We start from the raw sequence: 26,201 nt of genomic DNA, 5'->3' as shown, positions 1-26,201 counted from the left end.
CTTCCGTTTGAGTGTACGGCATTTGAGACCGAGTAACACAACCGAGCACGAAGCGTTCCAACTATTGACTATCATTGCCTAACTAGCATGGGGAGAATGCTCGGTCTAGTTCCTAAAAGTTAATACTATTTTTATCTTACTCTAGTTACCGTCAAATATTTTTTTATTGCTTCCATGGGTGGACGAGTTCACGTCGCACCTGCTGTCAAGTGTAGCTTATAGACATCAACAATGTAAATGCCGCCATCCACCTTAAGACATGACTTAGCCTCTGTTTTGCAGTAAAATGGCTGCCCAACCCTTGAAACCGAAACGCATTACTGCTTCACAGCAGTGTGCTTAATGCTAGTTTTTTAACGTTCACAATAGGTAGCGTAAAAGTTAACTAAAATTTGTATGCAGTTGGAACAGCACCTCTAGCGGCAAACATTCCAACTCCATACAAATGTGAGTTAAATTTTACGGTATGGAGAACGTTAAAAAACTCACACTTAGCACACAGAAATATGCAGAGCCCTGACCCATACCCGTGCGTGCTCACAGGACGCCTACTCATGCAAATAATAATTGATGCGGTTTTGTTTTTTATTACACGAATGCACCGGGCATCTTATCATTTAGGCCACGACGGTCCAAAATTTAAATTTCAAACTAGCAAATAGCAAATATGAATTCAACAAACAAGCCAGCAACGTCGCGTTACCTGTTTAATAGTGTATATTTTTTGCGCGCTTAGTCTGCAATCTGCTTGGAATCACACGGAAGGTTTTTTAAGACGAAATTGTCGAAGGTCAATCAGAATAGTACTTACTAGTTAGTAAGAATATAATTTGGGTACATAAAACAAAAGGAAAAGTTTACAAAACGACTTTATTATTTAGAAGAAATACTCAGTAGAATCACACCGGAAGTAAGGTTACAGGCAGGATATCACATTGAACATTTATAAGTAATTTAAATATTTTATTTTATTTTAATACACATACAACTACAAGTACCTACCAACAAATATATTTTTTGATATATATATACATATAATATGATATATTTTCAAAAATTTTTCCAATATAGTTTTTCACCTGTCTTCGTTCTGTTTTTTATCTAAAATCTACTGCTGAAAAAATTCATTTATATTATTTTTTCCAAAATAAATTTCTTCTGTAAAAATAGTTTTAAATAAAAATTACAAATTTATATTAACATCGGTACACACAATTAATACATCATTAACCTGAACTATTCGAGATTTACTACTCTTTTTCATATTACTTAAAATATGAAAAAGAGTAGTAAATCTATTCAGCAACGAAAGTACTCAATACATTTTTTCACGATATTTTTTTACGAAATTCCGAAACTAATTAGGTATATTATAAAGTAGGTAGTTAAAACTCATGAACGTACTTATTCATTACATATTTGCGCAAAACCTCAACAGCGTAACAAAAAAAGAGAACGGGCCACCACCTATCATATCACGTAACTAAAATGCTTTAGATTTTAGAACATTCAATTATATAATTCTATCGGAGATTAGCATTTAACTACGATAATAATTATAAAATAAAATTTATGCGTTGGACTATTAGTCGTTAATATTGTTACCAATTTAAGCTTTAATATATTTAAAGTTCGTTCAATTACTAAACGTAATTAGTAAGAAATGTGAAAGTATTGTTTATTGATTCATCGTTTTTGGATATAGAAACACTGAATTGAAAACTTTCTTTTATCTTTGAAGGCGCTTAAAACTAAATGAAATATTGAAAGTGCTTAATTTACTTATTGGTGGCCACTTCGGCTATAATCTTAATAAATCAAAATACAATTCCTTTTATTTAAATAAAAACAAAATGCTCATAAATACTTCTTAATTTAGTTATATAAAATTATTACGTTGTACGCTTGGAAAATAGTTGTTAAATATAATGAAAAACTAAAAATATTAGACATCCTTAACACTATAAGCGTCATCACACCGATTAAAAGACACCATGTAACACCATAGGGACTCTAATTAACGATGAATATCATAAACTGTGTGTTTACTTTACTTTAGGCGTGCTTTCCTACATAATCTATGAATTTATTTTTGAAAATGGTCTCCACTGGTAAATTTGACATAAAGTTTGACTGGTCATGGCAAAGGATTTTTCAGATATAGATAAAAATAAATTCTCAATAGTCGAAATGTCGCAGTCGCAGTCCCACGAGATGGTCGGACCAAGTACGAGCTTCTCTGAGCATCAATTTCCATAATGCCCTTCATGAAGCAAAGGATCGCGGCAGATGGAGGGAAGTCGTATGGGAGAAACTGATGCAGCGGGGGAGTCTCGACCCTCAGTAATGAGGAAAACGACGCGAGGAGGAGTCGAAATGTCAAATCGCCACTTCGGTCACAGATAATACTCATAGTAGGTAACCACGCCTTTAATACGTTGAGTTCTTCCAGAAAAAAAAATCAAGGCAACTGCAATAAAACACCTAAAGCCTTCGTGCATATTTCGTAACTAACTTCAACATCAAGTACCTAGTGTAAATATGATAGTAATTTGTGGACCATTCAAGTCAGGACATTCGATATGTCACGTCGCTTATGAAGATCATCGTTATTGCACTACAGGGAAGACGAAATTTGTGACCTTATGAGATGAAAGATGAAATTGATTAGTTACCTATGCATTTAAATACGTAGTAAAATGTTGAAAATACATTTACTCTAGCGCTACAGTGGATTTCTACAGGTCTTTGGTTTCACATTATAAAAAATTCACAACATCAATAATTTTTTTTATAATCATACAATACATTTCTAATATATGGAGTACAATATTCTGGTCAGGTATAGAGGAATGCTGGATATGTGGATATACTATAAATTCAACTTCGAAAAATCAATCAAATCTATGTAGGTAACCTTAATATTTTGAAATAAATTATTAGATTTTTTGTATTCCAGTAAATCAGAATATTCAACATTAAAATAATAATAACAAATTTTACTTGACCAAATAATTGTAACTAACTTGAAGAGACATTAAGATAATAAACCAAGCCCAAGAAATTAAATTATAAATGCTGTCGTCCAAAGAAATTGTAAGGTACCTAGTGAAAGTACCTACATTTACAAATAATTTATATTGTCGACAACGTTTGCCCAGCCCTTAATGAACTCAAATACAGAATGTCAATTATCAAGAAAAGAAAACGGACTTAAAATAATTGCTTAAACTTTAAGATTGCAAAAAACCAAAATAACTAGGTATTTGTTAGAGCCACAAGATTCAAGAAAAACCAAAATAACTAGGTATTTGTTAGAGCCACAAGATTCAAGATTACCATTACCTATGTCATTAGTACACCCAATAAAATTTCCTTGGACAGCAGAACATTGCGATCTTAAGGTGCTGTGTAAACACAACTATTACACATTACATTACATACATACATACATATTACAATTACTATAATAAATAAATAAAACCAAAAAAAACATTTCAAATTAATTTCTTGATTTTCTTGAATATAACCTCAAAAGTCAACACAATCTGAAACGTGCCATCAAATAGGTTTGATATGCGATTCTACGCTTTAATGAATGATTGAGTTAGCGTTTGGTGAATGGATTGTTGCGGGCGGTGGTACGCGCCGCGGCCGCAGCTGTCTGTGTGCAATTGCACAGTGCATCGAACATACGCAGGACGAAGCCGCGTGCACGCCCCAAACGACGCTTCAGATTACCTGTAACAAATCGGTCAATTACAATTAAAAGAAGTGACAAGAACCAGTATGCTTAGTGCATTGAAGTCGTCGTGGCCTAAAGGATAAGACGTCCGGCGCATTCGTATATAGCGATGCAACGGTGTTCGAATCCCGCAGGCGAGTACCTATTTTTCTAATGAAATACGTACTTAACAATTGTTCACGATTGACTTCCACGGTGAAGGAATAACATCGTGTAATAAAAATCAAACCCGCAAAATTATAATTTGCGTAATTACTGGTGGTAGGACCTCTTGTGAGTCCGCACGGGTAGGTACCACCGCCCCGCCTATTTCTGCCGTGAAACAGTAATGCGTTTCGGTTTGAAGGGTGGGGCAGCCATTGTAACTATACTGAGACCTTAGAACTTATATCTCAAGGTGTGTGGCGCATTTACGTTGTAGATGTCTATGGGTTCCAGTAACCACTTAACACCAGGTGGGCTGTGAGCTCGTCCACATATATAGGCAATAAAAATAAAATAAAAAAAAGCATAGACCTAAGTTTCATACTTCAGTGGCTTAGTGCGAGTTTTTTAACGTACTCGATAGCGTAAAAGTTAGCTCATATTTGAATGGAATGGATCTACGCTTTAAGATCGCTATGTACTTTTGTGTTATTTTTGGATGAAAGTTGACAGCGTGTGACTTGATCCAAATTTTTATTGTTATTATATTCAGTTTATCATTTTGTTATTTATTATATTATTTATAGTGCATCAACCACGCATTATAGTTTTGCATGTCACTTACGATATGACATATTTATTTAATCAATATTTATTCATACTTAAACGTAACACGACGTTAACATACTAGAATAACACTTTGTGTTTATGATCACGACAGTTTGACAACATTGAATGACCTTTGTGATCATACAACTAAATCTATAACTTGACCTACGAATGTCTTTGAAAAGTTTATTTATTTTTATTTATTATTTATGTGTGTGAATAAGCTTAACGGGTCAACTGGTTTTAAATGCCTAACGAAGGCCATACATAGTAGATGTCGCGTGAACGCTGTCAATCATACATGCAAACATGAGATCGAACTTTCAATTAGTATCCATCGCGTTCCATAAATCAGATTAGTAGGTACTATATAAGATATTCTAGAACTAGGTCCTAAGATGCTGAAGTCGTCGTAGCTTAAAGAATAAGACGCTCAGTGCATTCTTATAAAGTGATGGGACGGTGTTCGATTTCTGCAGGTAGGTACCAATTTTTCTTATGAAATAAGTACATAACACACACATGCTCACAATTGACATAACGTAATAAAAATCAAACCTGCAAAATTATAATTTGCGTGATTACTGGTCTTGTGAGTACCCGCACGAGTAGAAAACGTAACTTATATCCGAATAATTCTGCTGTGAAGCAGTACATAATGCATTGAGGTCTGAAGGATGGGACAACCGTTAGGTATAGTATAATAGCTATAACTCACTGGTGGTAGGACCTCTTGGGAGTCCGCGCGGGTAGGTACCACCACCCCGCCTATTTCCGCCGTGAAGCAGTAATGCGTTTCGGTTCGAAGGGTGGGGTAGCCGTTGTAACTATACTGAGACCTTAGAACTTATATCTCGAGGTGAGTAGCGGCATTTCGTTGTCGATGTCTATGGGCTTCCGTAACCATTTAACACCAAGTGGGCCGTGAGCTGGCCCACCAATAACAGGTAAATTCTGAAAAGCTTCTAATAAAATAATGTACATTAAAATTGTAACGTGAAAATACTTATTTAGAAATTTCAGAGCTACAGAAATACTTAAACTATATTTTTATTGTTATCGCTAGGCAGCAATTTTATGTTATGGCAAAGCTGATGCCCACAAGCGACGGTAATCACTCACCATTGGGAATTGGTAATAAAATCAATATGTAATTCAATCACATAATAGATTCATGTTTTAAGATTTCAAACAAAGACTTGTTTTGTTTTTATAATCAATGAACTTTTCGAATTACTATAAAACACGCTTTTAGTGACTTGAAAATATCGCGTGCGTTCCCACAATATTATAATGTTTTACATACGTAACTCCCATGCTTTACACCATCACATATTACGTAGGTAGCGTTTCGTGCCAATTTTAATGAGTCCGTAGCCCCTTTGTAGCGCGACTTTGTCATGCGTACTCCGTTGCCTTTACGGAATATGAACATACCTAAGTACAGTCAATTATACTCTAGATCTACAGTCTCAGACTAATTCATTGACGTCACAAGATACAGGAATGCTCATAATCGCTTCTCACAAAATATTATCCTGCCTATTTCTGCCGTGAAGCAGTTAATGCATTTTGGTTTGAAGGGTGGGGCAGCCGTTGTAACTGTACTGAGACCTTAGAACTTATATCTCAAGGCGGGTGGCGCATTTACGTCGTAGATGTCTACGGGCTCCAGTAACCACTTAACACCAAGTGGGCTGTGAGCTCGTCCACCTATCTAGCAATATTTTTTTTTTATCTCGGATGAAAACTGATAAAAAATACTGGGAGCTTGTTTTAAAAATTTCGTTGACCTAAATTCACATTCGACATGCATCTACGATGACATTTACCTGTAATACATGACTATTAACGCTTTCAAAAAAGATATAGCCCAAAAAGACCATGCTATATATAGTACAGCTTACAAGAATCACTTTAGAAGTGATAAACATTAAATATTAACAACAGTTACCAGTCTTCACGCACCTCACATGGAATGAGGAATATATTTTTTGGTTTATTATTATCTCTTTAATGGTTTATGAATGGTATTTATTTTATTAGGTCACTTGTTAGTTCACTCGTGTATTTTTTATATATTTTAAAGTGTATAATCATTCTAACAGTGGCGCACTGTAACTGTAACTGTACATAGTGTGTATCACCATGCTGTTTATTTCTGCCGCGAAACAGTTATGTGGGAGACAGTTTACAAAACAATTAAAACTTCCACCTCCGGTCCCAAGGTGGGTGATGGCATTTACGTTGTGACGTCTATTGACTCCGGTAACCACTTTATAATAGGCGAGCCCTGAAATCATTTACCTAGATGGGTATTTTTATTAAATACCACACTATTAAAAAATCGGTATGCTATCAAGTTGTTGTCGTACACTAATATTATGAATACAAAAATAACTATGTCTGTTACATTTTCACGCCTAAACCAATGAAGCGATTTTTAATGAAATTCAACGCACTGCGATCACAGGCCTCCGCTCACGCGATATAAAGTATGGTTAATATATGCTGGTGAAACATTGTGCGAAAAGCTATTTGTGCAAAACAAAATATAGGTTTTTTTTTATTGCTTAGATGGATGGACGAGCTCACAGCCCACCTGATGCTAAGTGGTTACTGGAGCCCATAGACATCCACAACGTAAATGCGCCACCCATCTTGAGATATAAGTTCTAAGGTCTCCAGTAAGTTACAACGGCTGCCCCACCCTTCAAACCGAAACACATTATTGCTTCACGGCAGAAATAGGCAGGGTGGTGATACCCACCCGCGCGGACTCACAAGAGGTCCTACCACCAGTAATTACGCAAATTATAATTTTGCGGGTATCATTTTTATTACACGATGTTATTCCTTCACCGTGGAAATCAATCGTGAACATTTGTTGAGTACGTATTTCATTAGAAAAATTGGTACCCGCCTGAGATTCGAACACCGGTACATCGCTCAACACGAATGCACCGGACGTCTTATCTGTTAGGCCACGACGACTTCAACGCACTGCCGGCATAGGCCTCCGCTCACGCGATCTAAAGTATGGTTAGTATATTATGCTGGTGAAACATAGTGCGAAAAGATATTTGTGCAAAATAAAATCTAGCTAGGGTAAGTAAGCGTTTCCCAAATGGTAGTGAAAATTTGAAATAAAATATTGAAATTTGATTGAAATAAATAAATTGAAATAAAATAAAATCAAATTTGAAATAAAAATAAGAATAAGCCCATTGCAGAAAACAGCATTGTAGTTGTACACAGATCACACTAACGAACGCAGATACCAGAGTCAAGAAGGCTTTTAACTTAAATAAATGTCTCTTTGTCTTTTTGTCATTATTCGAAGTCTCTGTTGGAGTGGTATAATTGCTACCCGACAGACAGAAATAGGCTTTAACTATCAAGGTGTTCAAATCAATTTTCTTTTTTTAATTGACTTCAAGACAGGACGAGGTTATCAATGTGACTGTATTTGTTTTTATGTCAGATTTCATTCAGGTGCAATGGTTTTGTTGATTCTTTTTATTATAATACTAGTTCTTCTCGTGTGGTCCTATTATTTTTTCATGAACTAGCTGACCCGGCAGACTTTGTAGTGCCTCAATCAATAAATAAAAGTCCCAAACTTTTGTATAAAATAAGCTTAAAACAAACAGAAGGAATCAGTCCAACGGTGGACACTTCAAAGGGAAAACAAAATTGTTATTTTTATTTAATTTCGAGCATTTTCATATTTATCTACCTTTTAAACCCTTTCTGGACTTCCACAAATAATTCAAGACCAAAATTAGACAAATCGGTCCAGCCGTTCTCGAGTTTTAGCGAGACTAACGAACAGCAATTCATTTTTATGTTTAAAGATATCTGACCAGTACTTGAATTACTCTTAATAATGCAAAATTAATTGACTTCGACTGTTTTGATGAAAATCTCATTTTTAGTGCATTTGCAGTTATACAATTTCTTTTGTTGAAGTCTACTTTCGTTTTCATTCAACCTTTCAGTACTTCTTTTCCACAGCTAAAATGTTTTCTAAACTTTTCATATTTAACTACGTTACCAAATTCTTTAAGGCAGGGTGCGTTGGTATTTATTGATTTCTCAATAAGAGGGGTCGTTTCACTTTCGAGCTGATAGGGGAGAGCGAGCACATTAATGTTACTTACTGAACTTTCTAAGTTGCTCCAGTACAAAACGAATTAAATACCAAAAAGGTATCTCGTTTGAAACAAAGCTATCGTGATTGAGCGTGTCCGAACTCAAAACAAAAAAATTGTAGCATAATATTTGCAAGTACTTAATTTAAACATTTTAATGTTTTCATATTCTTAATTTAAAAGAAGAGTGTTTATTAGTGATACTGAGTGGTATACTGTATAAATTTCTCGAGATAAAGATCACCAAAATCAGTCACACAACGTTTTGTATAATGCGTTTACAACAGTCTTCCCTTATTTCTCTAGATCAGTGGATACTCATAAACTACTGATAGATTTTGTGATGCTCAAATCATCTTGATACCATCCAGCTTGAAAGGAACCCTAAGTCGCAGTACAACATCTACCCTGGTCTTCAATCCCAAACGATGCAGAAACAGGCAGGTTGGTGGTACACATCCGCGTGAGGTCACAAGATGCTCTACCCTCATTTCATACATGCCTATAATGATATGAGGTGCTTCAGAATGAATAAACAATAAAAGACTTAATTGTATTTTCTGTGATATAATAAGAAAACAATATTGAAAGCCCTTAATAATCTCTTTTAAAATTAATATTAAAAATTAAACAGTAAGCAGTCTTAACAGACTATAAAGCTCAACTCTCTTTTTACTGAATGACAGACTTCACTCCATGACACTAAATGACATTGAAGAAAAATCCTCTTTAAAAACTAAATAGTTATAAATAATAATAATAATAATTTTACTGGTGGTAGGACCTCTTGTGAGTCCGCGCGGGTGGGTACCACCGCCCTGCTTATTTCTGCCGTGAAGCAGTAATGCGTTTCGGTTTGAAGGGTGGGGCAGCCGTTGTAACCACACTGAGACCTTAGAACTTATATCTCAAGGTGGGTGGCGCATTTACGTTGTGGATGTCTATGGGCTCCAGTGACCACTTAACACCAGGTGGGCTGTGAGCTCGTCCATCCACCTAAGCAATAAAAAAAAAAGATAAAAAAAAGGATTTTCTTTACATAACTTTACATTTTTATTTCATAGCTATCATAAGGTTAATCTGCTTTCCATTTTGCAGTCAATATTGCAGAGTAGCCTGCGGCAACGATATTGGCTTCAGTCGACTGAATTAATAGGGTCGCGTGCTGCGAGAACCACACTCCTTTATACTATCAACGTTTACGACATGTAATCCGTTGCCTCAGTTCTATTTTGTCACGGAATTCTAATCTAGCGAGGGGTGTGCCAGTAACGAGGGAATTATATTGATTTACGATCCGCTAGGGCTTTAAGCGGCTTATTTTGATTCAAGTCTTTAGAAGAGATAACCGAGAGAACCAATATCTGAAATGTATTTATGAGAGATCTTGATTAAATTTAATCATTGATTATTCATTCGATCACTATCTACCTGAGATATTATTGATTCTCGTTGTAAATTACTAAATCAAATCTAATAATTACAACACGTATTAATTTTAAGACATACACTAGGCACAACACAGCGCTATGTATTATATTAGTATGTGATATACGAGATTAATGTGAATGTGTGTATTATCTGCGGATCTATACAATTTATTTTGGCCGAAATAATTGAACATTGATTTGTGTTATGTGTGATTGCTCGGAAAAAGTGGTAGTGGGCCGACCACATATGTCTCGCACTGATAATCGGTGGGATACAAAAATACTGGACTGGAGACCGCGTATTAGACGTCGTAACATGGACAGACAGCCAACAAGGTGAACCGATGACCTGGTCAAAGTGGTTGGTAGAGGTTGAATGCGAAAGGCAATAGACCGAAGAGAATTGGGTGCATTCGAAGAGACCTACACTCAGCTTTGGGTGGATACGGGCTGAAGAAGAGTGTTATATATCGAACCTGTCAACATACAGATCAATCTGTCAACTTAAACTAATTTTAGAAATGTGAAAATTTGTAGGTATAATTGCCCTTTTGTTAATCATGCAAAAATTGCTGAACAGATTTGGGTGAAATCTGACACAGAGACAGTTTATATACAGCTTGGATGAACACAAATTATAATTAATGCCACGTATTTATTAAGGAAATGCTTGAATAAAAATATCAAAATTTTACATATACAAATTATGTTGTATTTTTTGGATCTTTGTTAATAATATTACTGCAGGAACGGTTGTATCAAATCTTATATTCGAGATTATTATACCTAACTTTCACGTCAAGAACAAAAAGTCTTCCAAAGAAAAATAAATGATGCCCGATAGAAATTTCTAGAACGATTATACTCGTCGCCTCGAGCGCTTATAAACTCAACTCCTAACTCTAAAAGTCATGAATAAAGATCGTTATCTCGTAAAACGATAAAATATGCAAATAATGCCATCATCAAGCGATAATATTATTCCGACAACGAAGAATCTAGAAGCACAAATATATTTTCTGCTGAATGAAAGAACTGCTTATACTGCATAAGAATAAAAAGTGGTAAATAATTTAATGTTTATCATTTATCTATTCTTAATACGTATCATTTACGAAAAAAAAAACGAGTTTCTCTATTTACTTTCGTCTCTTTTAAATGAAAAACCCCACTATTATAATTTTATGCTCACGGTCCAACTGGATCTAAGTGATTACTGCAAAGTAGCCCTTGAGTACATGGTCATAGGAACGAGAATGCCGCCTATCTATCCATTTTAATGTAAAACGGCTATCCTAAGATGCAACCGAAACGCATAATTGGGTCAGTAATAGGTACAATCGTGGTATCCGAAAACGACGTGGCTTAAACGATAAGCCGCGCGGTATGCTATTTTTTATTATTGTGTGATTACTGGTGGCCCGAAGGCCTTTTCAGTTACACAAGGACAGGTGGGCGAGCAAGGGCTCAGCCAGGAGGAGTGGGATTTGCTAACAGCTAACCCGAGCGCCTCCAAGGGAAACCTAACAACTCAAGAGTAGCTGCTTCGCGAATGAATCTACGGCCGGATCGGAATGGCGACCCGCTGAGAAGATCCGGCGAGAAACTCAGCAGGTTGATGTTTAGGTTAGATCGCATGTGAACTCTTTGCCGAGTTCGACGGGTACGGCTACCGCGGTCCCTAAGCCTGCTCCTAGTGTTGGAGCTAAAGGGGTATGCAAGGATTATTGGATTTAATGGATCCGTAAGGACGTGTCTAGGGCGACGACGGTGACTGACTCCTGTGTAATCAGGATAGCGGTATACTCATCAAACGATGATACTATGCAATTAAGAATTCAACGCGATGTTTCAAGAAGGATGTGATCTCATATTGTGATGTATAAGGACTCCAGTAGCCTCCTAACTCTGGGTGAGCCCTTGGTCCGTTTTATTGCTCTATAATCGCCTTTCAAGAGACTAGTTGGGGAATCAAACAATTTGCATAGCAAGTATTCTCTGGACGTCTTTGTTGGCATTTGACAGTTTTAGATGAGACGTCTACAACCTTTCTCAATGAGCCTTTTCAGGTATGTAATAGCGTATTTGGTATTAAATCTGTATGTAATGTATGTTAAATATCTGTAATTTTAAATATCCATGTAATGTTATATATAGTTTTTTTTTCTCTAGTATTATACAGTGAACCGCTTTTTTTACCAATGCATGCAGTCGGTACCTGTAATTGTGTTAGCATTTAGTGTGAGATCAATGTATATGTTACCTGTAATGTTCTGTGCTGATGTATAACATGTTGGTACCCAATAAATAAAATAAAATATAATAAAATTAAAATAAAATAATATTGGTTTTATTGTGTTTAGTGAAATTCTGCAAAAGGATAAAGATATTTTGGTGTACTATGCAAAATATTACATAAATTAAGAAATTCACAGTATATAAATAGTACTTCTTTTAATATATACCTACTGAGCTGGGGCTACGGAGAGTAGCTCTAAATAGCGTGTCATTTAAAATAATTAGTTCAGCTAATTAAAACTCGTCGCTAACTGAATTGTCAGAGCATTAATTATATTGTTCACAATAGACAACCTAATGCGACTGCTCATAATTTAATTACTTCTACTAAATTTTATTTTCTTTATGTTGGTACTTGTCTTTTTTTTTCTTTTAAACACTTTTTTATTAAATAGCTTCATAATAATATGTAAGCTTGTTTGAGTGTAACGAAATTTCTGTACGTCATTTTCAATGATTGCAAGATGTCTGATTTAACATGCTCACTCATGAAGGGCTGACGACCATGCAATAATTTTATAACCAGTAATGAACATGCAAAATAAAATATGAAATTTAAACGATTTAGGTTTTGTAGGCGTGTTTTTCTTTACTTTTTAAACTACTTGTTCAAATGTTTTACAGATTTTACGCTAGGGAAAAGGAAACGTTACGAAGAAGAAGAAGAAACTACATATACCATTTGGATATAAAATGTAGAGATTTTTTTTTGGATCGAAGTTCCTTAAAGGGACCATGCGGAGGGGTACCCTAACCGGGAAAAAACGTCCGTAACGTAAGATTTTTATTATTTATGTATAGTCTTAGTATGATGGTTATACAGTGTCTAATGTATAGTCTACGTGATGACGGTTATTATTATTATTCATATAAATAGCTGTTTCTTTGTATATTATTATTATATATTTTTTATAAATCATTGTGAATAAAATAAAGTTGATAACTTTGTGAAGTAGTTTTTATTTTTATTTTTATCAATAAAAAAAATCATAATAAAAAATGTATACCTGAATAATTATTTTATTTATACCTCGAATAGAACTCAAAATGAATATTTTTATAATAAGGAACTTCGTTCCTATCCGGTGTCCCACGACACCACACATATTTTTCGTCTTTACTGATGGAAGGGAATAATTAGTATGAGTTCAAACGGGTTCAAAAACGTATTGGCTTCCCACCTCTATAGCGAGACAGATAAGAGTTATTCCGGCTTGAAAAGTGAGACGGCATTTACACAATTCTATTGAAGCTACGACCTTCTTATCTTGAGGTACTTTATACAGGGTGGTAAGATAGTCCGTGCTTAAAATTGTTTAGCTTTATCTAAACGATGCTTTTAGTGGTCTGAACCTATGGATAGATAAATAAGTTATAACCTGTCCTAATACTATATAACTTGTATATAACATACGGTTGAACATATATTTTTAAAATCAGTAAAACAACAATATATGTTATAACATTATTATTAACTATTATACGCATACTATCATTAACTCTAAGTAGGTATATAGGCATATCGGTATGATAGTTTTTTTACAGATTTCCGAAGACTACATAATATAATCATAAATAAAAATATTGTTTAACTATTCTGGATTCATAATGCATTAATGTACAATATTTAATTAGGTATTTTTATACAATCATCTTTGATGTTTATAACATGAATGAATTTTTTTCATACATTACAATGTTACTGTAGTGATTAAAATTATAAAATTCCATTCAATATTAGCATGCAGTTTTCGGGGATAATACATCACACGACTGCGCAAAGATCAAAAGTATTTTCAGGTTTTTTCGTCTTAACGATTTTTTCTCGGCAACGTTTATTTACGCCACAAATCACAGACTACAAACATTTCTAAACAATGGCTTACGTAAACCATCGTTCAGTGTAAATATTTACTAAGCGTCATTTGTATTTGATTGACAGATCATTATAGTAATCTATCGATTTCTAAAGAACGAGGAATTGAGAATGCATTATTTGCGGTGCGCAGTTGACACCAGGAAAATTTAAGTGTTCAGGATTGTGTGTGCGTTCATAAGTATGTACTATGAACCGAAATGTATAACTGATTTTAAAGATGGATTTGTTGACAGGTCATTGCTCCTTTCATGAAATCTTCGGAGGGCTTTCCACAAAGACGTGGCTCACGGATGACAAATCAGAACCAGGGTGGCCGGATATTTTGTTTCTCTTGCATTGCTGAAGTCCATGGGCGACGGTAACCACTCACCATCAGGTGGGCCGTATGCTCGGTTTTTTTTGTTTTATTTTATTTTTATTGCTTAGATGGGCGAACGAGCTCACAGCCCACCTGGTGTTAAGTGGTTACTGGAGCCCATAGACATCTACAACGTAAATGCGTCACCCACCTTGAGATATAAGTTCTAAGATCTCAGTATAGTTACAACGGCTGCCCTACCCTTCAGACGTCTGCCTACAAGGGCAATAAAAAAAATAATAATCTGAAAATGCTTACTTACAATCACGTAAAAAAAGTATCACAAATCGCTCGAAATTTTTTTTTGTTACCTTTTAAATATCGAACTCTTATTGACTCTGTGACGTTTGATTACACTTTCATGACGAAGCTATAATGTCATCTATGCTAAAATTATAAAGCTGAAGAGTTTGTTTGTTTGCACACGCTAATCTCAGGAACTACTGGTCCGATTTGAAAAATTATTTCAATGTTAGATAGCCCATCTATCGAGGAAGGCTAAGGCTATATAACATCACACTAAGACCAATACAAGCGGAGTACCAATAAAGAATGTTTCAAAATCGTTTTTTTTTCCCTTTTGAGAGCTTCCGCTGCGTGCGCTGCAAAAACGGTTAAAGTTTCGCTAAAATAATGTATGACTGAATTGTTCCCTTTTAAAAGATCTAAAAAAGTCCGCTACAGCTTAAGTCTATATGTTGAGGTTGGCTCACTATAACGTTTTTATGCTAACTTAAATTTATTCTAAAATTATTATTTGTGAACTATTCCACGCGGACGAAGTCGCGGGCAAAAGCTAGTATATCATAAATATCAATTGAAAACTGTTTGTTGCCTACTATAATTGCCTTTAATAAATAAATGTTTAACATCTAACCGATAATAAAAGCATTCGTCCAAAAGTTCTAAGAACCCCAATTCAAACAAAGACAAAAGGAAGGGTTCTTTATCAAACAGACTTGGCATTTGGAGGGTCTTGAATTCCTCCAACCCAAAACACAAAGGGTTATATCCAACTATGTACTTCGTCTCGTCTGCCTTGTAAATCAATATTATGTACCAGTCTTTACCTATGAACATAATAGCGGAGCGTATTTTTAATATGCCTTACGTTTGCATATAAAATTTTCAATGTCACAATTAAAGACCTACTATGTGGCGTGTTCAACTGCTGTATGGAACAGAGTGCTGGGTTACGAAAGCGGTATAATTAAAGTATAATGCGTGCTGCAGAAATGCGATGTTGAGATGGAAGTGTAAGATAGCAAAAATGATTAAAATGAGTATATAACAGAGAGTCAAAGTGGCCCTAGTGACAAGGAAAATAAAGTCTGAAGGGTTATCATGGTTTGCGTATTTTATGCGTAGAGACGATGATCATGTGGCTAAAAAGACCCTGGGTGCAGTGGCAGATTTGCAGTCTCGGCCGCCCTAGGCCCCAAGCCATCAGCAGCTCCTTTCTCAGCATCCACCGTAAAGACTACATATTGAAATTACTTTATTGCCAACTTTTATCTAAATAGATTTAGAAATTTAGGAAAAAAAAATAGTTTTATTTCGCAAGAATATGGTTGTTACAAGTGCAGGTGGGAAGTGTCGGTAAAAGTAACCATAAGTTTAGTATAATAAATAATAATAATAATAGCTAATAATAGAGTATTTAAGGATGCGGCATAGATTGCACCATGCAATGCAGTCCAGTCATATGCGGAAGGCGGAGGACCGCATTATGTGGAAGGCATTGGGGAAGGCCTATGTCCAGCAGTGGGCAGATAAAGGCTGATGATGATGATGATGAATGCAGTCCGCCCGTCATACGTTTTAATAAGTTTTTTGACACGATTGGGGCCGCCCCTAAATCTGGCCGCCCTAGGCCCGGTAGGCCCGGTAGGCCCGGTAGGCCCGGTAGGACGGTAATTTGAAGAGGGACATCCTAAGAACTTTTGCACGGACTGTGTGAAAGAGGATATGTTAGAGAGGGGTGTGAGTGCCGAGATAACGTAAATCTAAATGGAAAAAGGGATTTGTTCAACTGTTGAACAGCACATAGGTTTCATTGTATGGACTGCATTAATTATTTACGGTACAAATAGACGTATCAATTACGTAGATTAAAATCTATATATCAATAAAGAACACATTACACACACTACATACCATGTATTTGACGCACACACGCATGCATACTATTTATTGTCAAACTTGTGTTCTTGACGTTTGTGGTCAAATTGAGAATAGCTTAAATATTGTTTGTCTTTATTAATATTTTTTATAGTGTAGCCCAAAATTTGTGATTATAGAAGTATAAAATACAATCATAATAGTGTACAAACTTATTATACAATTCCAATTAATTGTAGTCGAATTTCGACTACTGCGGGACGCGCGGTTAATTTTAAAATGTTCGAACGAATAATAGAGCAGTGATTGGTCTCCCGAAATGTCATTTGGGACGTCAGCGATTGTTGACCTTTATCGAGCACGATTATGGAGCTAATGCCGCTTTCATTATATATAAGAATAAAAAACGGTATCCACACGTAACACAAATTGTTATCACGATATTACACAAGAATTGTGTCGCATTTGAATCGTAAGCTATTCGTGGTAGAACACTCGTTTGGAAAGGACACTTAGAAATACTTATTTGATATTTTTTTCGACGTTTCAAATACTTTACTGCTCACAGACTCAGATCGTGACCACGTAAATCGTAAAATATCAAAGCGTCGAAAATAATAATATATAATGACAATTAAAGTTGTAGTTGAAGTCGTCGTGGCCTAAAGGATAAGACGTCCGGTGCATTCGTATCGAGGGATGCACTGGTGTTCGAATCTCGCTGGCGGGTACCAATTTTTCTAATGAAATACGTACTCAACAAATGTTCACGATTGACTTCCACGGTGAAGGAATAACATCGTGCAATAAAAATCAAACCCGCAAAATTATAATTTGCGTAATTACTGGTGGTAGGACCTCTTGTGAGTCCGCACGGGTAGGTACCACCGCCCCGCCTATTTCTGCCGTGAAGCAGTAATGCGTTTCGGTTTGAAGGGTGGGGCAGCCGTTGTGACTATACTGAGACCTTAGAACTATATCTCAAGGTGTGTGGCGCATTTACGTTGTAGATGTCTATGGGCTCCAGTAACCACTTAACACCAGGTGGGCTGTGAGCTCGTCCACACATCTAAGCAATAAAAAAAAATAAAAAAAAGTCAATATGTTATTTATTTATTTTTATTTTATTCAACTTTCACTACATTTTTTTTTTTTATAAAACAGTTATGTGAGTATAGTTTTTATTATTATTATATTTATATTTACCGTTCAAATTCTTAAATGAAATTATAGATGCTTTATTAAATCGCGCTTGTAAATTGATTACAAGTTAGTTGCATTTGAATTCTTGTTATGATATTTTGTTTACTGCGAAACAGTAAAGTATTGATTTCCCGAGAGAATACCAATTATTTTATAAGAGTTTAATAAAAGGGTTGAGTATTTTTTTTTATGTATTAGTCAGAGAAGTCTATTGTTTTAAACTATTGCGTCCATCTATATTATGCAAACTATTATTAATATCAGGCTTTTACCGCGATTCCACATTTCATGAGTATTTATTTGAGTAAAAAACAATGCGTTCTCAAACTGTTTGGAGGAAACTACCGATACCGTAAGTGTACATAAAATTTTTTTTATTGCTTAATTGGGTGGACGAGCTCACGACCCACCTGGAGGTAAGTGGTTACCGGAGCCCATAGACATCTACAACGTAAATGCGCCACCGACCTTGAGATATAAGTTCTAAGGGCTCAGTATAATTACAACGGCTGCCCCACCCTTCAAACCGAAACGCATTACTGCTTCACGGCAGAAATAGGCAGGATGATTGTGCGGACTCACAAGAGGCCCTACCACCAGTAATTACGCAAATTTACGGGTTTGATTTTTACTACACCATGAAATCCCTTCACCGTGAAAGTCAATCATGAACATTTGTTAAGTACGTATGTCATTAGACTAATTGGTACCCGCTTGCGGGATTCGAGCACCGTTGCATCGCTTAATATGATTGCACTGAGCGTTTTATCCTTTAGCCACGACGACTTCGACATTTCCTTTCATTGCATTTTACCTTCCGATCAACTTTTATTACAGGACATGCGTAACTCGAACGAATAATCTGAGTTCTATATGATAATTATAATCTATACTAATATTATAAAGCTGAAGAGTTTGTTTGTTTGAATGCGCTAATCTCAGGAACTACTGGTCTGATTTGAAAAATTATTTCAGTGTTAGATAGCCCATTTATCGAGAAAGGCTATATAACATCACGCTAAGACCAATGCAAGCGGAGCACCAATAAAGAATGTTTCAAAATCGGGGTTATTTTTACCTTTTGTGAGCTTCCGCTGCGTGCGCTACAGAAACGGTTAAAGTTTCGCTAAAACAGATTCGCTATTACAGAATTCTGTAATACATTAATTTAGAGAAACTTTATAGGGGAACAGTTGTTCCCCTATAAAATATCTAAAAAAAAGTCTGCGACAGCAATGTTAAGGTTGGCCCACTATAACTTTTTTTATGCTAACCAAATTTGTTATAAAATAAAGCATTATTTGTAAACTATTCGTCGCGGGCAAAAATTAGTGTATAAATGTAAGAAAAACATCTTCAGACTCTGTCAATACATAAAAAAATACATATCAAAGAAGAAAAAAAACACAAAACCATTTTCAGATACGAACATAAAGAAAATGTTATTTTCTCATTTACGAAACGTATTTACCGAGAAAGCCTTGATGGATGTCGCAGGAATTGTCGTGGAAACTTCGTAATAAGTATATCACAACAAAATCGAATCTTCAAATAGTCAGTACCGTTGTAGGCCTAAAGGACAACCTGCCTTTACCTGCTGGTTGTTTATTGAGTTTAAACCCTTTTTTTACAGTGAATAGAGACTAGGAAGACTATCCTTATGATGGACAAATAATTGGACTATCGAATGCCAGAATACCTGAATAGCAAAATATCTCATAAGAACATATGCACATTTTTACAAGAACTAAGTGGCAAAAAGGATTTTCACTCATTTGGAACCATAATGGCTCCAAGCAAATTCTAGAAACGCGCGCTGACATATGCTCGTAAAATCATAGCAACTATTATAGTTTCAGATGTTATACATCAGTGTACCAAGTGGAGACACACTTAATCAATGCCTGTGCTGCTGAGAATGTAAGCAATCACGAAGAAAAGATAACCAAGTGTGCTATACTATATCCTAGGACTAGTTCAAACAGCGTCCTGGCCATGATATTTTCGAGATTGACCTTTTGTCAATCATTGTAGAGAGGTCCACAAAATTTGCTCGTAATGGTAAACTATTGCAATCGTATGTATGTATGTTGTTATTTTCCTTTGTTGCTATGTTCTTACTAAGGTAGGCGGCGGCTTGGCTCTGCCCCTGGCATTGCTGAAGTCCATGGGCGACGGTAACCACTCACCACCAGGTGGGCCGTATACTCGTCTGCCTATAAGGGCAATAAAAAAAAATAGGTATTTGGGGAAGTGGATAAAGATCGTAAAGACAAAAAGAAAGGGGCTGATATAAAATATCAATTCAGGTTACAGGAAAATAAATTTCATTTAAGTTGTGAGTATTTTCATTTGACCTCTACAAATTATTTCGGGTTCTCAGAAGCGTCCGTTAGGGACAGACGTCAGAGATAAAAGCGATACCAATTTTACTTTAAAATCACGTTAGAAATAAACATCAAGAATATCTTCTAAATATGATGTAACCTTGGTTTGATATAAAGTTAAGTTTTATGGACATGAAAATCGATTGTAAATTAATGAAAATATTAATTGTTAAAAATTGAACTACCAATAACTAGATTTGGTAATCTCACTGCTATAAACACATTATTAAAAAAAAAAGTAAAACATACTGTTTCTACCACGTAAGAAATCAAACAGTAGGTAGTCAGCAAATGTATGCTTATTATAAGGCTTGTATGTATGTAGTCAAAATCTGATGACAACATAGCTAACGACAATATTAACTAACCCACTCACCCAATTAAATTTTGTGTTGCCGAGTTTTGATTAAATGATATTTCGCTATATAAGCTATATACTATGTTATTATATTTATGCGCATATGTTTTAGTTATGAAAATCTTGCAATTTCTTCTTATCATTTCACTTTTGACAGAGTGCTAGTGATCGTCATGTACCCTATTTGTGGGGCCAGTCTATTTGAAATAAGTGAAACAATATTTTACTAATAATATAGGTGCCTGATACCACGAAAAATAGTACAGCGTAATTTGATACACAAAGTTAGAGGTAAAAGGAAAAACGCAAAAAATAAAATACAGTAGGCGCTCCTGTGGCGAACTATATGAAAAGGAAACAATTGTGAACGGAGATGAAATGCTTCCTAAGCGACAATTCGTTTCTACGTAATTGAAATACGTGTGGGCAAAAATAATGCTTATTTGAAAATTTCGCGCCTATCTCCGGTTTTTTGTGTAATCAGTAATCACACACAATTGTTTGACGGGTTCTTATCACTATTTTACATTAAATGATTTCGCCTTGAATTGGTACACTATTTAATCGATGGAAGAAGCCTAGCAGAGGCCGTAGACATCACAACATGAACCCACGCGGGTCTTGAAACACGAGGTCCAAACTTCAATGGTATTTTACAATTAACTCATTCTTAAAACCGCAACGCATTACTGTTTCATAGCTGAAACAGGCAGAGTGGTGGTACCTACCCGTGCGGACTCACAAGACGTCCTACCACCAGTAATTACACAAATTATAATTTTGCAGGTTAGATTTTTATTACACGATGCTATTGCTTCACCGTGGAAGTCAATCGTGAACATTTGTTAAGTACGTATTTCTTTAAAAAAATTGGTACTTGCCTGCAGGATTCGATCACCGTTGCATCGCTCGATATGAATGCACCGTACGTCTTATCCTTTAGGCCACGACGACTTCAATTCTCCGGAGCATATTGAATTTAAAATTCATTAAACAAAATTGTTTGCTTGCAATTCTTTTTTCTTTTTTTGTTACGTATCTGCGTCGTATCTTGAATAACTCATCACATTATTTCATTATTTTTTTTGTTATTCTCAATGAAACAATGAAAATACAATGTCCTTAACGCTCGACCGTAAGCAACTGCTATCTGAATTTATAATGAGACTGATACTCATTCTACTAAATGTTCAGTGCTTCATTTTCTGTCAGATGAATAATATTAAATCTAATGGAACATCATTATCTTTTATAGCAACTATTTTAGTTTTTGCGATGATTACCTCAGTATTTCCATTCTTGCTGGGACACGATTGTTATGAGATTTATATGAATAATTGTATAATGTTTTTAGGCGTAGTGAAATAATATTAATCACAAATTCAAGTCATCGGATCCTAGTGAGGGTGTGGCTTATATGTTATACAATATGTTAACTAATGATTTTTAATTAAAGGTAGAAATTTGTAGTAACTATCCACTGTCAAATTTTTTTTTGCTTACATGTGTGGACGGTCCCCGATCCCCTCCTGGTGGACGATCCCCACCTAGTGTTAAGTGGTTACTGGAGCCCATAGACATCTACAACGTAAATACCGCCTCCCACCTTGAGATATAAGTTTTAAATATGGTTACAACGGCTGCCCCGCCCTTCAAACCGAAACGCATTACGGCAGAAATAGGCAGGGTGATGGTACCCACACGCGCGCACTCAGAAGAGGTCCTACCACCAGCAATTACGCAAATTATAATTTTGGCGGGTTTGATTTTTAGAACACGATGCTATTCCTTCACCGTGGAAGTCAATCGTGAACATTTGTTAAGTACATATTTCACTAGAAAAATTGGTACCCGCCTGCGGGATTCGAACACCGTTGCATGGCAAGATACGATTGCACCGAACGTCTTATCGTTTAGGCCACGACGACTTCAACTGTCAAACTGGTAAATGATGCGAGATTACCTAATCATACTTCCCACGACTTTGGTTTTGATGAAATGAAATTTTCAGGCACATTTTAAAATAGTCGAGGATGCTTGTGATAAGGCAATGTACATACAATGGAGAATTTCCATGAAGGGAGCACTATGACTTTAATGCTGGTCAGTATTGGATGGTTTATTAATAAAATATTGTTTACTTACCACTGCCTTGGTCTTGTGCGTCCTGTAACAATAAAAAAATGGTACATAAGCGAAAGCACTCAAATAAAATTAAATTTACAGATAAACCCAAAATAGTTGAAGCACGCAATTCAAAATGATACCAGCCCAACATAAAATTTCGCTATTTTCTTGTAGACTGTAGACAGTGGCCCGATTTAATCAATTGATAAAAATCAAAAACCTTTATTTATTTATTTATTATACAGTGTGTAGATTAGTTACATTTGATTATATCATACACCAAATTTAGGAGAGACTGTAAAAGTAAATCCACAGAACAAAGTCATAAACACAATCATAAATTTGCAAAAACGAGACTTCTAAATATTTATCTTTGAAACTTAAAAAAAACCACTCATAGTTTCACTAAAATAGATGCGTGCTATTTTAGACACATCTAGATATTATAGATAGGTACGTAAGTAAATTGACAGAAAACTTAAATTTCGGTACCAAGTATTTTTATTTTTTGCTTTGGTGGGTGAACGAGCTCACAGCCCACCTGGTGTTAAGTGGTTACCGGAGCCCATAGACATCTACAATGTACATGCACCACCCACCTTGAGATATAAGTTCTAAGTTCTCAGTATAGTTACAACGGCTGCCCCCCCCTCCAAACCGAAACGCATTACTGCTTCATGGCAGAAATAGGCGGGGCGGTGGTACCTACCCGTACGGACTCACAAGAAGTCCTACCACAAGCAATTACACATATTATAATTTTGCGGGTTTGATTTTTATTACACGACGTTATTCCTTCACCGTGGAAGTCAATCGTGAACATTTGTTAAGTTCGTATTTTATTAGAAAAATTGGTACCCGCCTGCGGGATTCGAACACCATTACATTGCAAGATACGAATGCACCGGACGTCTTATCCTTTAGGCCACGACGACTTCAAAGTATTTATTTAGGCTATTTAATGCGCATCCACTATGAACTAGGTCGTTTCCAAGTGAAACGCCTATTTCTGTCGTGAAGCAGTAATGCGCTTCGATTTGAAGGGTGGGGCAGCCGTTGTATCTATACTGAGACCTTAGAACTCATATCTCAAGGTGGGTGGCGGCATTTACGTTGTAAATGTCTATAGAGTCCAGTAACCAGTTAATACCAGGTGGGCGATGAGCTCGTCCACCCATCTAAGCAATAAATAAAAAAAATGAAACAATTTATGCTAGTATTTTATTATATACATAGATATATTAAGTGCCACTATTATAGCAACTAAAGCTTGCAGGTAACTGTGAGACTAACTACCTACGTTCATGTTCCCTACTAAAGACTAGTGTATTGACCCAGCTAGCTATCGATCAAACACCTATTGCATTTTGATATAAATGTAGCGTAGTTCGTCATTTTTATCAGATAATATAAGCTGATTGCTCACTATAATCACATGAACATCAATATCTAAACGCTCCACTCATACTGTTGTTAAGATGACACTTCACAGAGATACTAAAGATAAATCATTGGATATAAATTATTTTTGTAAAAAAATTTGTTCATTCCAATGCGTATACACGTACTTACCTAAATTACAAATCGCCATTTTTAGAGAAATAATAAAAATATTTATAAAATTATTTTTCGAGAAATGCAGTGAGGGCCATGCAAATTTCAAGTTTTTTTTTACTTATTTTAAAATTGATGTTTCATGATTGATAGCTCTGCTAATTGAAGAAGCCAAATTTTCGCAATCTTGATGCACCCCTTTTAACACTTACCGCCCTATCAATTCCGTTTATTTCTATTCAGGAGTAATATACATTGATACTTACGAATTTACTTCTGTCTTTCTCTTTTTGTTTAAGCTCTGCCTCTTTCTTCGCTTGTTGAATGAGTTGATCAACAAATTCTGTTGCTTCGCGCACCTTTTCCGGGTCACTCTTGAACCCCCGGACGCGTTCTGCGAGGGCGGTATCATCGCTGTCTTGTCTCATTTTTATAATTTTTTCTTTACTCAAACCTGACAAATCACTATCAAATAATGTTCCGCCACCCAAACCCAAAATGATCACACTGTATATTTATTTTTGGAATTATTATTTTGATCCATAACCCGTGTGTATTCGCTCAATTATTTTCGCGGGCCCTGGATTTAGGCTTAGGGGTGGTGTCGGTCATTATTGCTTGTTAGTCTGTTAGAGGGGATCTCGTTTGGGCTGGGAAGCGTGTGCCTGCGTTGACAGCGACGGAGGTACTGTGTGATGGCACTGGCTGCCGGGCTAGCTGACGGATGCTCGGTCATGCGCCGACGTACTCACTGCATGTCCTATGCTTTGCACACTGTGATCATAATGCACGAGCGATCTCTAGAACTATTGAGAGTGTATTGTGAATAATTTATTAGCACTAACAAGGTTTTAGCGTCGTAATTAGTAAACAGAAAGTTGTATTGAAGGACCTACGAAAACAGATGTCACTCTCTCTCTCTCTCTCTCTCTCTTTAGTTTATCCTTAAAGTGTGACAAAATATATTTTCTATTTATTTTTTTGCTATATTGATATTGTTATGTACCATCTCACTATCTTAGAACTCTTAAATAAATCGAAAAGTAACTCGGTTTTCTTCTAAGCAAATATTGTAACAGAAATTGCAACTCGATTGAGGTTGAGATCATATTTTTGGGTCATCTAACGTTTTAACTACGGGAAACGTAAGTCTAAGATAATTTAAGGACCGTTTGAGTAATGACCCTAATCATAGTAATATGAAGCGGGTGTTTTAGTTAACTCGTGGTCATATTACCCACCTACGGATACTGTAATTCTCATATTTTTAACAGTCTTCAAAACAGGAGGAGGTTCTCAAATGGATTATTGATTCGAAGAACTGCTGTCTAGGTAAATCTATTTTGATAATTATTTTTTAAATGAAATAATGTTCCCATTGAAATTATCAAGATCTAACCAATTAAATAGTTTTTGATATCCTCAATAAAGCATATTTATATTACTTTGTATAGATTGATGTTATTATCATTTTTTTTCTTCTTAAAGTCGGTTTTCGTTTTTGCTATGATCACGGGTCATCTTGTATAAAGTAACTATAGACACTCATACTTTAATTTTTTTCCGTAAATAGATAGACGAGCTCATTTAGCGTACCTTGTGCTAAATAAATATCGGGACAACCTAAATATCACCCTCCATATTAAGACATAATCTTAATCACAATTGTATTGTATAAAAATGGACGGGATGGTGATATTATTTTTTTATTTTTTTTTTGCTTAGATGGGTGGACGAGCTCACAGCCCACCTGGTGTTAAGTGGTTACTGGAGCCCATAGACATCTACAACGTAAATACGCCACCCACCTTGAGATATAAAGTGCTAAGGTCTC

The 26,201-nt window shown here is 35.7% G+C and overlaps 1 protein-coding gene across 1 annotated transcript; it reads right to left on the bottom strand.

Moving 5' to 3' along the window:
• Positions 1-853: 853 nt before the first annotated feature.
• On the bottom strand, positions 854-25,180 carry LOC101735803 (uncharacterized). The gene is made up of 3 exons (XM_004929585.5): positions 24,634-25,180; positions 22,832-22,853; positions 854-3,741 (listed from the first exon to the last, which is right to left on the bottom strand). The coding sequence occupies exons 1-3, from the start codon at positions 24,793-24,795 to the stop codon at positions 3,608-3,610; spliced, it is 318 nt and encodes a 105-aa protein (XP_004929642.1). The 5' UTR covers positions 24,796-25,180; the 3' UTR covers positions 854-3,607.
• Positions 25,181-26,201: the final 1,021 nt, after the last annotated feature.

The sequence above is a fragment of the Bombyx mori genome, chromosome 21 (assembly GCF_030269925.1).
Source record: "Bombyx mori chromosome 21, ASM3026992v2".
Lineage (NCBI taxonomy): Eukaryota > Metazoa > Arthropoda > Insecta > Lepidoptera > Bombycidae > Bombyx > Bombyx mori.
The sequence above is the reverse complement of the archived record's forward strand: the minus strand, read 5'-3'. Positions and strand labels throughout refer to the sequence as shown.

Bases quoted from the DNA above. Each gene is read 5' to 3' on its own strand.
- LOC101735803 (XM_004929585.5), bottom strand. From the start codon at position 24,795: ATGAGACAAGACAGCGATGATACCGCCCTCGCAGAACGCGTCCGGGGG. The intron at 22,854-24,633 runs GTAAGTATCAAT...TTATTGTTACAG, and splicing joins AGAAAGACAGAAGTAAATTC to GACGCACAAGACCAAGGCAG. The intron at 3,742-22,831 runs GTAAGTAAACAA...GATTTGTTACAG, and splicing joins CGCACAAGACCAAGGCAGTG to GTAATCTGAAGCGTCGTTTG.